The sequence below is a fragment of the Hipposideros armiger genome, unplaced genomic scaffold (genome assembly GCF_001890085.2).
Source record: "Hipposideros armiger isolate ML-2016 unplaced genomic scaffold, ASM189008v1 scaffold_931, whole genome shotgun sequence".
Classification (NCBI taxonomy): Eukaryota; Metazoa; Chordata; class Mammalia; order Chiroptera; family Hipposideridae; genus Hipposideros; species Hipposideros armiger.
This window is the reverse complement of record NW_017732281.1, coordinates 308,830-325,682: the sequence shown is the minus strand read 5'-3', so window position 1 is coordinate 325,682 and position 16,853 is coordinate 308,830. Positions and strand designations below refer to the sequence as shown.

The window sequence follows — 16,853 nt, the reverse complement described above, 5'->3', positions numbered from 1 at the left end:
TCGCCAGCAACTCATGGCAACCCAGCTCCAGGTTGAGCTGTTGTTCAGCATCTTAGGTGTAGAGGGCAGTGTTACTGGCCCTCATATGTGGGGTCCAAACCGGGGCCCTCTGGTGTCCCAAGCCAGCTCTTAACCAACGCACCATTCGGCCGGCCCTAAGCTGATTTTTAAATTGTATAATGTAAAAGGTGACAGATATTCATTGTAGAAAATTTGAGAATACCAAAAAACATTTTTTTGAAGACTACAGCCCAGAGAAAACTACTGTTAATAATTTGATCTATTTCCTAAAAAATTTTCTCTACATTTTTACAAAGCTGAGATTACACTGATTATTCCAAATCCTTATGCAAACTGAGAAACTTTCAAAGTTCCTAGATAAAAGACAATATGAAGAGATGTTAAGGGATGGATATGGATAATATCTGCGTTTTATATGATATAACATTTTATATGATATAACATTTGCGTGGTATATCACTGAATACCAATTAAAAAGCCTCAATGGAGGCAAGTCCAAGATGGCGGCATAGGTAGACTGTGTTTGCCCCATCCCAAGAATACATTGAATGTACTCCTATATTTTGAGCAATTCCTCCTGAGAGACAACTGAGAGCCAATTGAACAGCTTCAGCATGACAAAAAAGACATAGAGAAAGTTGGGGAACCTCAAGAGCTCTCTGGGAGCTGAGGGAACAATCTAGAACCAGAGGAATTGGTAAGCATCATTGTTTATGTTTTACTTGTACTTGGATAATGGGTGGGAGCTCCATCCAGGTTCTCTAGCCAACCTGTAGGGCCACTGTAGCACATCTCCAGTCACTCCTCCTGGAGCTCGATCCAGCAGGAACAGGAAGGAGCCATAGTGTGCGTAAAAGGAGCCCCTCCATACAGATAGATCCAGCAGGTACAGCAGAGTGCTGCTTCACACACCCACTGGGTTGAGCATGTACATGGGGCTCCCTGGCCTGGAGAGGGTTAGCAAAACGCTGAGAGACCTTCACAAAGGATTTCCCTGTCCAGAGAAAGTGTGGACATAACGGCCTGCCCTGCCCAAAGAAAGTGCGAAGCTAGCAAAACATTGCAGTACCCACACACAAGGCTGCTTTACCCAGAGAAAGAGCAGAGCTAGTAAGGGCATTGAGAAGCAAGCACAGCACACAGAGCAGCCCTGCCCACACTCTGCTATGGCAAAAGGCAATTAAAGCAACAGGGCACTCCAAGCATGCACCCATGCAGCCCTGCCCACATCAGGCAGTCTCTTCCACATCAGAAGGGCAAAAAAAANTCCCTGCTTCCAGGTTCCCACTCTGGACTCTCTCTACTGCAGCAGCCAGAGGGATCTTTTCTGCAGTGCAAATCTGAGCATGTCCTGCCTCTGGGGGCCTCCTATGGCTCTTACGTTTGCCAGAACAAAGCTGGCTTTGCACATACTGTTGCTTCTGTCTGGAGCATCCTTCTCCACACTTTCTCTATCCGGCTAACTCCTATTTATTCTTCAAAACCCAGTGCAGACACACCTCCTCTTGAAGGTCTCTCCACAAGTCCAAGGCAACATTCCTGGCCCCTCACATTGCCTTTTATGTTGTGTGACCTCCCCTTCTGTTGTTACCCAGTTTACACAACCATCACTGTCACAATTGTGCTAACTCCTTGATGCCCTTGGATCTATGTCCACCCTCACACCTAACTCACGAGCTGGCTCATGTCAATTTTGGTTGAATGAAACTGAATTTGTTACTAGTCAAAGACTCCTGAGGCTGTAGATGTTAGGGTACCAGGGCCACGTTGTGGCATGCCTCTTCCCCCTCAGGCTGCAGAGGAAGCTGTCAGGATCTATAGCTTTTCTGAGTTTCTGTAACTGCCTGCCTGCCTGGTCCAGGTCTGGACAATGGGCTTGGGGTTCTCAGCTGCCTGCAGACCACCTACCTCTCTGGTCAGCTGTGCCACAGGAATGAGCAACTGCATTTCACTGCACCAGGTGACTAGTATTCTCAGAAAACAAAGGGATACTTGCAACTTCAAACTTCTTTCTTTTCCCAAGAGAAATGGAGAGTCCTCATGAAGCCAAGATGAGAGAACTGGGTCATGCCACAATGATGCCAAGCAGGGTCTGCCACTTGGCTCTGTGCGTGAAGCAGGCAAGGCAGTTCAATTTCAGATATAAGAAATAATCTGCTCCCTGCACTCGCCTGATCACTTTACTAGCAAAAAAGAGGAATTTAAACCACAGACTCGTGGCAAAAAAAAAAAAAAATCCTTACTCTCCTCCTAATTAGACCAAGAGAAGCCAGCTACATCCAAGGACACCAGGCCCACTCAATTAATTGACATTAATTACAATCAGAAAACAATCTAATTCAATTAAAATGTTTCCACAACAGTAGTTTAATGACTTTTCCCAAAATAAAGTGCATTTCACTGGAGCATTTATTATGCTATGGCACAGTGTCGGCTGCGGGGAGGGGCAGGGGCAGGGCAGGTGAGGCTCTGGGCCAGGCTCCTAGCCAACAGGAGAGGGGATGCTTCTGGACACAGTGACCCTCTAATGAGCAAGCAGGCCCAGCCAGAGCAGCAGGTGCCACCCACAGCTGCCTTCATCCTTACGCTCACTGCCCATCGCAACCCCCTTCCCTTTCATTAGCTCATTACTGGGCCTGGTACACTCCCATTAAAAGATCAAGATTGGGTAGGGATTTAAGGGGCAGGCTCGGATTCAGGGGCCTGGGCACATTTCTGCCCCTGATGTGCTGTGTCACCTGGGCAGGTAGGAGGTGTTCAGAGAAAGGACTGTCAGAGGGCTTTCTAACATTCAGCCAGAGGATATTTGGAAAGATAGAGAAACTGCCATTTAAAAGCTGCAAGTAGTTTTCTGACTCTCTCAAGGTAGGCATTTGAATTGACAGTGCCTTTGTTCAGCAAAAATCCCGTAATGGGTCCCCAGTTATAAAACAGAAAGCAAATACTCACTCAGAGTTTGTCCTTTCGAGCAAACAACATTTAAACATGCACTATTGCCAGGCATGGGCTAAGCACACCGCTGGAGCTATGTCCTATGATCCTTACCATGACCCTGTGAGGCAGGAATCTCCACTAAAACCAAGGCTCAGAGAGTGCCCAAGGACACACGGTTACCTAGAGGCAGACCCTGGACCCACACCTGGGAAGCTGGACTCAGGCAGAGGCCCCTGGCCAGATCAGAGCAATGGGATGCTGGGGTGGGAGGGCCTGATTCACTAAACTTGGGTGGGGTTCCAGAGTCCATCCTTCTGAAAAGCTCCTTGGTGAGTCCAGTGCTCTGACCTTGGCGATCTGAAATCTCTACATCCACCCTGTCTACTGGGGTCACACCTTGCTCCACACCCCACTCAGCTGTGGCCTCGGAAAAAGGACAGGATGAATTAAGCCCTTCCCTATCCAATTCAATTGCTCCTACACTTTCTGTGTTATACACCGTCGCCAGCATGGAGTGTAAGCTTTAAAAAGGCCTTGCTTAAAAGGCCTTTGTTAGGCAGAAAATGGGATGCCAACGTAGATTCCTAATTAAAACAAAAAAAGAGAAGAGGACAGCATACTTGCAGGCTACACAGCAAGTGTCAGTCGCAGTCATTTCCGGACAGTGACCTAGTGGGTCCATTTTATTTTCCAGGTATGTATATATGTATTTATTTATTTACTTATTTATTTATTTTTTAATTGGGGAATTGGGGGAGGGGAACAGTGTTAGGGAATTCGGGAAGGGGAACAGACAAGTTGGTGTTCTTCAATCTTTGTTGTGGAGGGTGCCAGTCGCCATCTGGCTTCCCGTCGGCAGCTCATGGCCTCTAAGGGTGCTGTGTTTGATCTTAGTTGTGGGGTGGGCATAGCCACCATCCTATGTGGGAGTTGAACCAGCAGCCTTGTTGTTAAGAGCACACAGCTCTATCCACTGAGCCATACGAATGGCAGCTCAGCTCAAGGTACCAAGTTCAGTCTTAGTTGTGGGTGGGTGTAGACCACGATCAAACAGGCAATCTTGTTGTTAGGACATGTGCTCTCACCACCTGAGCCATCCTGCCACCTGTTGGCAGCTCAGCAGTAGCTCAGGTTGGGTGCAGCATCACTGGCCCATGTGGGAATTGAACCGGCGGCCCTGTTGCTCAGAGCTCGAGCTCTTAAGCTAACTCTTAACCAACTGAGCCACTCAGTCAGCCCAAAAGCTATTAAAATGGTTTTTAGATAGACCATTTTGGCTTTTTTATTTCCTTTCTAGAAAATTTAAATATTTGGATTCTTCTGTGACTTGTTTCCTCACATCTCACTTACTGGCATTTTATATTCTTACTGACCTGTATGAGCTCTTTGTAACTAAGGATTTTAACCCTATGTCTGCTATATTTGTTGAAATAGTTTTCCTGGCTGGCTATTTACTTTTCGGTTTTGTTTTTAATGTTTTCTGCGGACAAAGGTTTATCATTTTTATGTAGTAAAAGTTATTGACCTTTCCCTTTCAGGTGCTTTCCATTGCCTTTTAACTTAAAAAGACCTTGATCAACAAGTGATAAAACAGATATTGACTTAGCATTCTTTCTATTTCTTAGGGTTTCTGGTCTTTTTTCTTTCCTTTGTGGCATGTAGCTCTTTGTGTGACCTTGTTTGCATTTATTTGGGTTTACAGTGTGCAGATTACTTCCCAATTGCACCAGCATATTTTATTGAATAAGACTTTCTTTCCTTTTTATATAGTGATGTCTTATATCATTTTTATAGACATTTGTCTAGATATTAAGTTTTGTTTTTAGGTTATGTTGACCTCAAAAAGGAATATACCTGCCAAGAAGGTCTATTTGTGGTTAACTGGGCCGCAATCATACCCAGAGTCTAGCAGTGATTGCTAGTAGCGGTCTCTCATGCACACTGCTTTCCTCCTGCACTGTGCCTCATCTGAGCCCACACTTGTAAAGCATTCATATTTTGACCAATGGGCTGAGACCTGCCTTTTCCAATTGGAACTGCACAGCTATATACTCACTTACATCTTTATTGACCAATCAGAGCAGCTCCATAATGACCAATCAGAATGTGCAATTTTGACCAGTCAGGACAGTGCTATTTGGATTCCTCATTTGCATGGAAATGGACCAATCAGACTGGGGTGGGAACTTTGTCTATAAAACCAGGCCTCCCCTTTGCCTGAGCGGAGCACATTTTTAGTTTCCACTGGAAGCTGCATTTCCCCAGTTTGCAAACTTTCTCTTGAATAAAGTTTCTCTTTTTATGGCATTCCAGATGGGGACTCTTATTGGCATTGGATTGGTGGCAGCAAACTCTTGTTGACAGTTACCTATTTTGCTACATTGGTCTGTTTTTTCTCCTTATCACACTGTTTTACTGATTATAGCTTTCTCATATGCTTGAATAGCCTCTCAATTTCAACAATTTCTGGGGTTCTTTCACCTATTCATTCTTCCCAGTGACTCTGAGAACCATTTTATAAAGGTCAAAAAAAAGAAAAAAAACCATTAAGATTTTTAATTCAAATTTCATTAAAATATTTGAGAAGACAACATGGTCTTTCTTCCCATCTTGATGGTCATCTCTCTGTCTATGCATCTCCTTTCAAAGTTTTGGGGAAATTTTTAGTTTCTCCTATTTCATTGTTTAGCCACTTCTACAAGTATGTGACTGGGTCCACACAGAAATAGAAATAATAAGAATAAATTTACATATATGTGTGTTACATAATACTATCACTTTTAGTGAGAGAAGCTGCCCTTTAAAAAGTGCCATGGCCATGATGTCTTTTGGGGTCAGCTTTTAAGTGAGTTAAGTGAGAAAAGCAGTTTTGCAGAGCACTGTACATATTTCCAGGTATATGTATATGTTTTGTGTATATTTTCATGAGCATGAAGCAAGAGATTGAATGCTTTACAGTTTCACTACAGGGCACACAAAACTGTCTGGCTTATTTTCTCATCAGTAAAATGGGGATAATTCTAGAATGCACCTCACAGGATTGTTGTGAAGATAAAATTAAGCTGGTTCAAGAGAAGCACCCCTGGGCTGGTTTTTTAGAGAAAACTGATCCCTTCACCCTCAGTTCTCCAATGCATTCAATGTCGCCCCTTTCCCAGGGGCCTGGTGACTTTGCCCTCCAGCAAGTACCTTGATGCCTCATTTCAGACAGAACCCTGATGAGCCTGCCTCACTGGGACACAGGCATTCTGAGGGGGCCCCCTTTCCAGGTGCTCAGGCTGGGACCCTCGCCTACTTTGCAAGGCAGAAAGAATGGCCTGAAGCTGGTCGGAGGTTGAGAGTGGGCCAAACCAGGGGTGCAGACAGCAGCCTCTCCTTCAGGTTACTTTGCTCAGGCTACGAGCAGTTTCACCTAAACCTGCAAACGCTGTTCTCCCCTCCCCAAATTCTTTCAGGTGTGCTCTGCTTTTTAACAACATTTGCACAAATGTTACCTCACCAATCATCCTCCCAGCTACCTGACTAGGAGAGGGTGGCAGACAAGGCCCCATTCCACAGATGAGTGGAGTTCAGAGGTTAGGAAATCTTCTCAAAGTCCCTTCAATCCAGGTTTCTGGCTTCCTGGAGACAAGGAGTGGATGCAGCTAGCCCAGGGTTGTGCTGAAGGACACCAGTGGCCTGCCTGGGCCTGACCTGTCAGGGCTTAAGCCTATGTAGTGCTTCATGGCACCCTTGGCCCAGTGTGGGCTTTCCAGAGGCCTTTGTATGCAGGACACATGTATGTTTCCAGACCCTGGTCCCATTTCTGTGAGCCATCCCCTAGGCACACGGCAGAGGGCAGGCAGACACCTTTGCCCCCTGCTCCCTTCCAGCGGGCACCCTCTGTGTCCTGTGTCTACCACAGTTGGGGCAGGTCTCCTGCGGGCTTTACCCAGCACTGGGTCTTCAGTACATGGCACTTGAGAATGAAAGAACACATGCAGAAAAGACCAGCCCTCTTTTGAGACTCCACCAACCCCAGGAAGCTCTCTTCTGAGCACCTACAGTACTCCCAGTGTCCTGGCCACATACAGGTGACAGGTTGGAATGGAGGAAGGAGCAACAGGCTACAAGTCACACAGATCTGGGTTCAAACTCTGGCTCTGATTACTTGAGTGAGAAATGGGCATAATGGAGCCCTCCTGTGGGTTGGTAATGAGGGTGAGACAGGGGAAGTGTGCTCCATCCACTGTTAGTGCTAGCACTCACTCAGCTAGAGCCCAGGGCTCCCTGGAACGTGCCCTGGCCAGGTGCACACAGGTGCTGGGGAAAGTTCGGCTGCCTTCATCTTCTGGAGCAGGTCCAGGGGCAGGTAGAAGCTGAGCAGCTCCAAGCCTCAGGCCACGAGGGGAGCCGGCCTGCAGAGCCCAGTGCTTTGAGGTGGGGTTCTGTCCCCAGCACTAGGTGGCATCTGTGGGCCCTGGGGCTTGGGACTTGGGGTGGTTTCAAACATGCCCCGGGGCTCTGATAGAGTGTGGTGCAGGGAGGAAAGACATTTGGGGTTGGAGGGAGAGTGGAAGATGAACCATGGGCTTGGAGATTTTCAGGGTCTTCGACCTCCGATCCCTGCTTCCAGGATTCCCGTTCAGGTATGGGTTGGTGGGTGATGGGTGGTAGAAGACTCGCAGAGCTGAGAGCTCTGCCCCCTTGACAGATGCAGAGTCCCTGTACTCCCCCACCCCCTTAAAGATTCCCCAGGAGTCCAGCACCTCGCCCAGCCCCGCTCTACATTCTGGTTGTTTCCATGCACCTTCCAGAGTGTGTGCCTAGATTGTCATCTGGGATCTTAGGAAGTCAAGGGTTGTGCCCAGGTAGCCTGTTTTCACTCAGAGGCTTGCAAATTTGAGAGAATTGGATCTTGGCAACTGACTCCCTTCTGCCCCCGATCCAGCATGAATCCAATAGTTAAGTTTCAGCTGTAATTGCCTTGAGCCGCTCTTAATGACAACTTGTGACCTGCCAGCTGCAGTTCTTGGCTCCTAATACACTAATGAAGTCCGGCTCACTTAAAAAGGAAGCAGAATTTGCTAGGCTTCGGAGAGCAGGCAGAGCTCTGGGAGTAGACGGTGCACACTCAGAGCACCAGGCACGCACGAACTCCTCTTACCGGCTCACTCGGGGAGGGAAGACCCACATTTTTTATGGCCTGGGTTGAAAGAAGTCATGCGGAAGACAAGGGACCTATCCAAATGTCAGTGGTCCATCGCCTCTGGACAAGTCAGAGTCACAGAGAAGGGTGTTCTTGCTAAGAACCCTCTGATGGAACTCCCAGGAATGGATCCCACGCTGACCAAAGTGATAGGAAATAGGATGATTTCTCTCCAGTTATACCAAAAGACAAAGGGATCCTATTGGAAGAACAGACTTTGTTTTTCTCTGGAGTCTGACTAGAGCACCCCGGACTGGTCCCATCATTCAGGCCCGTATCTCTTCAGGGCCTCGGGTTGGCCCCTTGTGCCAGCAGAGTGTGACAGCAATCCAAGTCTAGTGCTCTCCACCTCTGACCTTGTAACCTCTCTGCCCCGACTGCCTGCTTCTTTCTTTGATCCTTTCCTCCAGAAGCCAGTGTGCTGTGCTCACAACCAGAAGGGCAGGCTCCTCTCCAGCAAGCAGGCTGAGGACCTCAGCAGCCAGAGTCTGTGTTCCCCAGGGCTGTCTCTCAGAGTCTGCTGCTGACCTTTCCTCCCAGGCCCAGGCAACACACAGAGAGCGCTGAGGTCCACAAACGTGGGTCTTGCCTCCTCAACAACACAAAACTCGTCTGGCAATCACTTTCCTGGAATAAGCCTTAAATACCACGTCTGCAAAGTCCAGAGTACTTGCCAGTGGGGAGGAGCAAACGGTGGGCTGGAGACAGTGTCCACTATAAGGAATTTAGGGCTCTAAAATCTGGTCTAAATTTAGAGCTGATATGTTTGCACTTTTATCCATCCTACTCTTAATAACATGGCAGCTGTTGCTACCACTGCCAACTGTTTACTCTTCCTGCCTAAGCCAGGTGTCCTCCTCTCTGCTACTCAAGTGTCCGCATTAATTAGCTTGTCTGCCTTTGTGAGGACCCTGTGTGTGACTGTCCCTTAAGGAACAGACAAAAGGCATGTGGATTCTGCAGCCGATAATGCTCTAACAAGGCCTGCCCCTGCTCACGCTGCCAGCGCAGCTCTGAGCTCTCCACTAGGTGTCAGCCAGAGCCAGCTCATGGAGCCTGGAGCACGCAGGAGGGCTAGCCGGTGCAGGCCACCAGGGGGCAATCGCACACAACAAACCCGCAGCCTTCCGAGCTCTGGGGAAAGCAGGCGGCATTTGCTTTCTGTCAGGCCTCGATTTCTCAGATGAGGGAGGGAACGAACTGAAAGTACGGTCCGGGTCAGCAGAGGATGAGGGTCCAAGAGGGCCTGCATGGGGGGGGGGCGGGGGACGGGGGGGGAGACAAAGCTTCGTCTGCAACCGAACCCTCCCCAGCATGTCAGTACGGAAGTGGCACCGAAAGGACAGTGCTGGTCTGGTTTTCAGTGTATTTTGAAACGAATTTATTTACACAGTAACATGATGCCACAGAGAACACAGCAAAGTACCACAGCAAACCAATATGTGGTGCCACCTGGTGACAGAGGGGACAGTTCACTGGTAGATTTACACAACGCTAAAATATGTTAAGTACAGAGGTGAAGCTTCAGGAATGAGCAAGAGAAACATTTTCAACTATAAAGTGTGGGCAGAGCCACGGGGAATTAGAAAGATTGGAATGAGGACCGCCATGATTCAAATCACCCGGAAGGATAACATCTTACTTCTGCCTTGACCTCATGTCAAATGCCCTGCGTTATCTGCAGAAAATCCCAACCCAGCCTATCCACACACACCACTTTTTAACCCTGCTAAGGGAAGGGATAGCCAAATAGTAAGCATTTGGAGTAAGTTTTCTGAAGCAGTGTGGTTTATCTTTCAAAAATGCTACCCTGAAGTTCAACGTTCAAATTACTGTAAGTACATACACACACTCACTTTCCACACACTGTAAGGGCAAAGTGAATTTTCCATAGTACAATATTCGTAGCAAAATATATGACTCTGTACTTCTGCTAGGTTAAAAAAATTTCCGACCTCTTTTGATTCCCTGAAACTTTCTTGATTTAAAGAAAACGGGGGTGAGTAGGAAGCAAGAAACTCTCTGAGTGGGAAACATGTAACGGGGCTGTGTGGAAAGCAGGCGCCGGGAGCCCATCAAGTGGCGAAGCTCCTAAAATACCTGATACAAAAACCTACTCTAGTTTCAAACAGCCGCGGAGGGTGTGCTTAGCAGCTGTACAGCACCTTGTACATTCTGGGCACTTAAAACATTAAATGATGGTGATGATGAGTGTAAACACCTGTGTTGGAAGATTTATAAAAATGATTACATTTTGTTAAGAAATTTCGCAAGAGTTCTTCAAACAAACCTACTGAAACTACATCTCTTTAAAAAAAAACCCAACCCTCAGCCCTCAGTATCCTATGGAGTGATGCTCCCAAGCTGAAGTCATGACAAGGGGAGAGGGAATAGATTGTTCTCCTTAAATCCTGGAGAACTTTACAATCTGCTAAGGCTTTCATCGTCGTCGTCATCATCTTTTTTTCCCCTAAAACACAAAATGGACTTGTTAAAAAAAAAAAGTATACCTTTTGAGGTTGCATTATTTTATTAGCCAAATAGTTGATGTGGAATGTATGAGGGTTCTCCTCCCATGGCATGTTATAACCTCATCACCTTAGAAGCATGGGGACAAAAGACTTGTCTTCTTTGGTATAATATCTGCCTAGGCTCTTGCAGCTCTTCAGCTTCCCTACGGCCTCATTTTTGGTCCACGGAATCCCACCTTCCGCGCCACCGTCAGCCAGCTGCACGCCCGGCAGGCCTGAGAGCATGAGCTTCCGGGAGCTGAGACTGACAGCCAGCTTTCGGGGGCAGCCTGTTTACTCACGAGGCTAACCCAGGATTTTCAAGCCTTAGTAGCTAGTCAGGGGAATAAAAATGTCAGAGTTGGCCTAAGGAGTCAAGCTCCTCTCCCTTTCCCCAAGTATGTTTATACTGTATTTATACATCTAGAATCATTTGGAATATAGTGCAGTATCCTAAGTCCACCCCCGTTTCCAGGACTAGTCTGTATTTTTTCAGATCAACTAGGGAAAAATCCTAGTTGCAAGTTACCAGCAAACCACGTCAGGTTACCTCCCAGCGCCAAAATATTCTTAACACAAATTACAGAAGCTGAGTGCAATCTTTCTATGCCCTACTATTTAGTAGGTCCCAAAGATATTTCATGGAAATTCTATAGTGCTAGAAACTTTAAAATACAATATTAGGTAGTTTTACTCCCAAGAATATCATTAACACTTCTAGAGGTTTAAATCTCTTGGCTTAGTTTTCCATGTTCACAAACTTACTCTGAGTTTGGAAGCAAAACTGGCCCCCACTTAATCTGACATTGAAATTTACTCAGACTCTTAAAATCCTAACAAATATATTTTCCTTTTAGTCCCCAATTCAGTAGTATGGGTGCTTGTGTCCCCCTCTATACCTCACCCAGCTCATGCGCATTTGAAACTGGAAACCCACTGCCACACTCCTGGCTTCCAATTCTAAGTTAGCCTGGGATTGTGGAGTCCATTCCTGATTGTTTCAATGCTGACTCCACAGGTTACACGTGTTCTTTCCCACCCTGAGGTAATACTCCTTGTGACAAGTGTCTGGGCACCAATCAGCATACATGTACCAAAGGGGGACTCTGCAGGCTAGCATGGAGGCCCCTCCTTGCCCTGGGCCTCTGTGGAGCACACATTTCTCTTCCTCCTGAGACTAGGTGGTCACTCTGTCAAGGCCCTCCGCTGTACATTCAGTCCTTGGTCTTGGCTACTCCAGCCATTGTCCTGTTTCTCCAGCACCCAGATGTGCTAGAGAGATTGTTCTTGCTCATGTGGCTTAAGGAAAATTTCCAATAGCGGCTTAATTGTTCAGACTCTCAATATGGAAGAATCTATATAGTACAGACTTCAATATAAAAGAAAAAAAAATCCAATCAATATTAAAGACAGTAACTTGAAGTTAGTTGAGAAAACTTAAAGTGCTATACTAGTCACAATCCAAAACTCATGTACATATATGCTTGTCTGCTTGTGTCTCTGAGTAGCATTTCTTTCTAGTTGATGAATTTAAAGTTCCTACTATAATTAAACTGGAAATGTAAAAAAAATATTTGTGATACTATGAGATTGACTGAACTCCATTATTTTGGAAAAAGTCTGAGGACCATGTGACACCATCCTCTTGCCTAGACACACAGTTGTTTTGTCTGTTCTGCTCTAACCTGTAACACCCTCTCTCTCCCTGCCTCACATTCTTCGCCAACACTCAGGAAAAATTCATCTAGCCCCGCTTTGGGAGGCCCGAGGCCCTTCTACTACTGTTCGGAATTGGTCTTTTGCCCTTTACAAATCTGAATGTAAAAATGGTCCTGACCCTATCAGATGTGAAGAGGGCTTTGGTTACCAGTGCTGTAAGACAACGGTAGTAGAGGGTGTCTGTGGTTACAGTACTAGAGAGTTAAAATGAAGAAGGCTGGATCCAAGTCAAAACAGAAGTAAAACAAAGAAAGAAAAAGAATAGAGAACAGAGGGACTAGGGAACTTTCTTCATTAAATATGAAACCTCATTAAATAGTCAACAAATTCATGTGGGCAAGGCACGGAGTGATACTGAGCAAGCATCCGATACCAGACCGTCAGGGAGTGGGGCGGGGCTGCCGCGGACGTGCGGGCGCCGTCAGTGGTGTGCGCACTGCTTCAGTGTATAACCAGGCGAGGACGGGGGCTGGCTAGGGGGCCCCACCCCAGTCCATCAGGCGAGGCGCAGCCAAGCCCAGGACTCTGAGAGAGGACACTGGCCTGCAGTGGCATGGCTGCTCTGAGGCATTCTTAGGGGCAGAGCCCTCCTGCACTCTGGCCAGGGGAGGCAAGACTCTCTGTGGCCCACCCAGCTTTCTCCCTTGGGGGTCCTGGACTGCTGGCCAGGCTAGGGACACCTTCCACGGAAACTCACATGTCCCAATCTCTTAAAAACAAAACAAAACAAAACAAAAAACACAATCAAATACATTCTTCTCTTTTCTTGATCCTCTTTGATACAGATGAATCACATGAAAGACTGTTAAAAATGTTAAAAGTTTAGAAATTTCCAAAGGCCACTAATGTGTGATCTAAGCCACATTGCACCTTCAGTCTTGGTTACAAATCTCTGTGCTGGTCGACCCAGGGTCAGGGCTCCCTCCCTGGCCAGGTGCAGACAACATTCTATCGACCCAGCCACAGGTTGCTCCCCAGAGGCCTGGCCTCTGCCTCCAGCACGCACGTGCACACACATGGGCACACTCATGTAAACACACTCATACTGTCCAAGTGACTCTTGGGATTTCTACATTGAAGTAAACAGATACTCCCAGCTTTGAACAAAACAAGCACGCACACACGCACACACTCACACACTCCGGTGGGACACTTGTCTCTTCGAGCAAATATGTGCCAAGGGGAGAGGGGAGGACTTCTGTGGGTATGCTTCAGGCGAAGTTGCAACATAAACACTGTAATACACAGCCAAAACATACATAAAGATTGCACATGTATCCATAGGACAGGAGCACAGACCCCACACATGGTGAGCAGCTCTCAGCCACTCAGCTCAGCACTCCAAATTCCCTGTGAGCTGTCCTCAGAGCCATTTCAGAGTCACAGGAAGCACTGTCAGTGCAGCGGGAGGTGTCTCTCTAGAAAAGCCAGAAGCCTCCTCAGTGGCCTCCGCCTCGCCTGCCTCCGGCCACCCTAATACTCATCTGCGCCATGCTCTCTAAGGAGATCTGAGAGCTCAACCGACAGCCCTTCATTCAGGGCACTTGGTAGATGAGTTAACTGGGTGCTGATAGAAGGAAGCCAGCAGCCAGTGACTGCCTGGAGAAAAACTGTGATCTGGGCACCACCAGCCCTGGCTGCCAACTCTGACAGAAATCAAAGAACAGTACTTTAAACTGGTGCCCTGATGGTCCCTAGAGAATTGCACATTCAGGAAAGTCATCTCCTGTGGACTGGCAACTATAGGATCTGAACTGCACTTCAGCCTGCTGAGGCACTGGTGACACATACCACCATGGGTCAGCTTTGTAATAGGCCACAAGTGGCAATAAAGCCAAACTTCATTGGCAAGTGGGGACAGAGCGGAGGTGCAGGAGAACCAGGCAGTGGCAGCAGAGGGGACAGTTAGGGCCATCCTCATGCAGTGCACCTACTTATCGATAACAGAAATGAAAAAGGGTTCGTGACCCAAGTGGTGGGATCACTCCTTGTCCTTCTACTACCTGGTGGAACTAAGAATATCGTCCCTGGAACCCAAACTGGGCTGACATTAAGGATGGCAGTTCTGCCTGGTAACAGAGGGAGAAAGTCTGTTGTGAGAGCTTAGTGGATGACGGTAAGAATTGGTTAAATCTATCTATTGCTAATGAGAATAAATACTTGGTGTTAAAAAGGCAGGTGGAATTTAGAATTATGGAAGAACTGGACACAGCTCACTGAGTTCATACCAAAAAAGTGATCCCTTCAAAAATGTTAATTTTTTATCTGCATTTGTGGGACAATCAGGATGAAAGGCGCTCCAGTGGGAGGCAGCTGGATGCTTGTGCAGTTGAGTTTCTGTAAAGATAAGACACTCAGCTGGTCACTCAATTTGGAGCTGTGGATACCTTTCTGAGTGGGCTCCTTGGTTTGTGGACAGGGATGGACAGTCTCACTCTCCTTTCCTTGAGTTCTGTGAGTTCAAGGCCAGGGAAGATGTGGGTGACTTGAATACGATGACAGCAAAGGAAAAGTAGTGACCAGGATGCATTAACGGTGTTGCAGGATCTTCACGACACAGCTGAGGGAGTCTGGAGTGGCAAAAGCCAAATACTGAGCACAGAGCCAGTCCTCAAGGCTGACCCCACCCTCCCTGTCCAGGGACTTCTCAGCAAACTTGATCATGAGCAGTGTCCGCCTTATGTCCAGCCAGTTCTGGAGCAGGGCATTCCTCTGCCCTGGGCTGGGGGCAGTGCTCAACATCTGGAAGAGGTCTTCCCGGGGGCCCCAGAGCAGACACTGCAGGATGCCTCTGGCCTCAGAGATGAGGATCCTCTCCGAGGGGTTGGGGTTCAAGAGGCAGCCAGCTAGCTGCTGCAAGCCCCAGGAGTAGGGGGAGCGGAGTGGGATGCGAGGCAAGTCTGCTCGCGTGTACTCCTTCTCCTTCAGCTCTGGGCTCTCGTCAAAGGGGTTGGGCAAGTGGAGCAGCTCGTAGATGAGGATGCCTGTCTGAAACTCATCACACTTTCTGTACTGGGTGGCCGTGACAATCTCGGGGGCGAGGCGGGACTGGTCCCGGAGGATGTCAGCATCCAGCAGGTGGCTCTTCTGCTTGGCCTGAGAGAAGTTGCTTACGATGAGCCTAGTGGGACGAGAGAAGGTGGGGCGGGGCTCTGCAGGCCCAAGGCCCTGGCCAGTGGCCCCGGGCTGGTAGTGGACCAGCAGCAGGTTCTCCAGGCGGAGGTCGCAGTGAGTGACATGGTAGGGTTTGAGGTGCTCAAGGCCAGAGCACAGCTGTAAGAGCAGCAGACACACCTGCCTCTCGTATAAGTCAGGGCTCCTCCCATGCTGGGCCAGGGAGTCCCGCACAAAATCAGCCACGGTGAGGCGGGGGACCTCCCTGGTGATGACCACTACGTGGCTCCTCTGCGTCCTGCCGATGGCTCCCGGACTCTCCTTCTGGGGTGACTCTGCTTCAGAGCAGGGCTCTGCGCTTTCCCCATCAGGGTCTCTCACACCCTCTTCATTCTCTTGAATTTCATCTTCTTCCTCTTCTGGGGCATCGGGACCCTCCCAGGGCAGTAGACGCTTAGGAACTTCGGCAAGGAAATGACCACAGTCCTGCTGGATGTTAAAATGGACAGCCAGGCTCTGCCGAACAGCCAAGCTATGATAGTACTGCTGTGACTCTTTGGCTTTGCTCTTACAGATCTGAAAGAAGAAAGCAAGGAACACAGCTTAAATCGCACACTTTCAGGAGCAGGCTTCTGATGTCTAACGGAGGGGCAAAGAGGTAGGGGTGGGGGGGGTGACTGGTTAGGGACAGATGGCACTACAGTGAGGTCTCCAGAGGCCTGTGGAGTCCTGTGCTCAGGGACAGCACAATGGTGGCACCATTTCTCAGGCTGTCCACAGCTTAGCACTCTATGGATATTATCTCTAGTGCTCACACTCCCCCTTTGGAGTAGGCTAAGGATATAACAATTAAAAAAAAAAAAAAGGCAGCCAGGGCCACCAGTTTGCAAACCTAACTCTATTTAACACCAAAGCTCTTTCCACTATCCTACTTGCACATCATCTAGAAAACAGAACAAAAAGTATCTTTTCACCTACTTTCTGCAGAGGTTTACAGCTAAGATTTACACAGCAGCTCAATAAATGGCTCAGAAAGTAGGCCAAGATACCTTGTTTTATCATCGGGCAGGACAGTGACACATGACTGGCCAGACAGATTGTGGGTTTTCCTAACTTTTCAATGAATGTCGCTGAGATGGTTACAAGTCAGGCACTTGTGGTTCACTGGCAAAGTGGACAGAAAGGTTTGAGAGAATCACGGTCTGACCTATCAGAGCAAAGCCAGCATTTCAGTGGCAGGATTCTGAGTTTTATGTTTTCTCTTCACAGATCTCATTTAAGGCCCAATTATCAGTCAATAAGGCCCTTCTTTGAAAAAAAACTTTATTAAGTGGTTATGGAAAGAGGATCAAAAATATTAGCGATGG

The 16,853-nt window shown here is 47.8% G+C and overlaps 1 protein-coding gene across 2 annotated transcripts in view; it reads right to left on the bottom strand.

Annotated features, from left to right (window-relative positions):
• Nucleotides 1-9,500: 9,500 nt before the first annotated feature.
• The window catches only part of PEAK1 (pseudopodium enriched atypical kinase 1), a 298,079-nt gene continuing 290,726 nt past the window's right edge, over nucleotides 9,501-16,853 (bottom strand). For both annotated transcript variants that reach the window (XM_019630685.1, XM_019630682.1), the window contains one exon: nucleotides 9,501-16,062. In XM_019630685.1, the coding sequence (XP_019486230.1) occupies nucleotides 14,902-16,062 (1,161 nt within the window). In that variant the 3' untranslated portion in view covers nucleotides 9,501-14,901. The remainder of the gene's footprint in view (nucleotides 16,063-16,853) is intronic.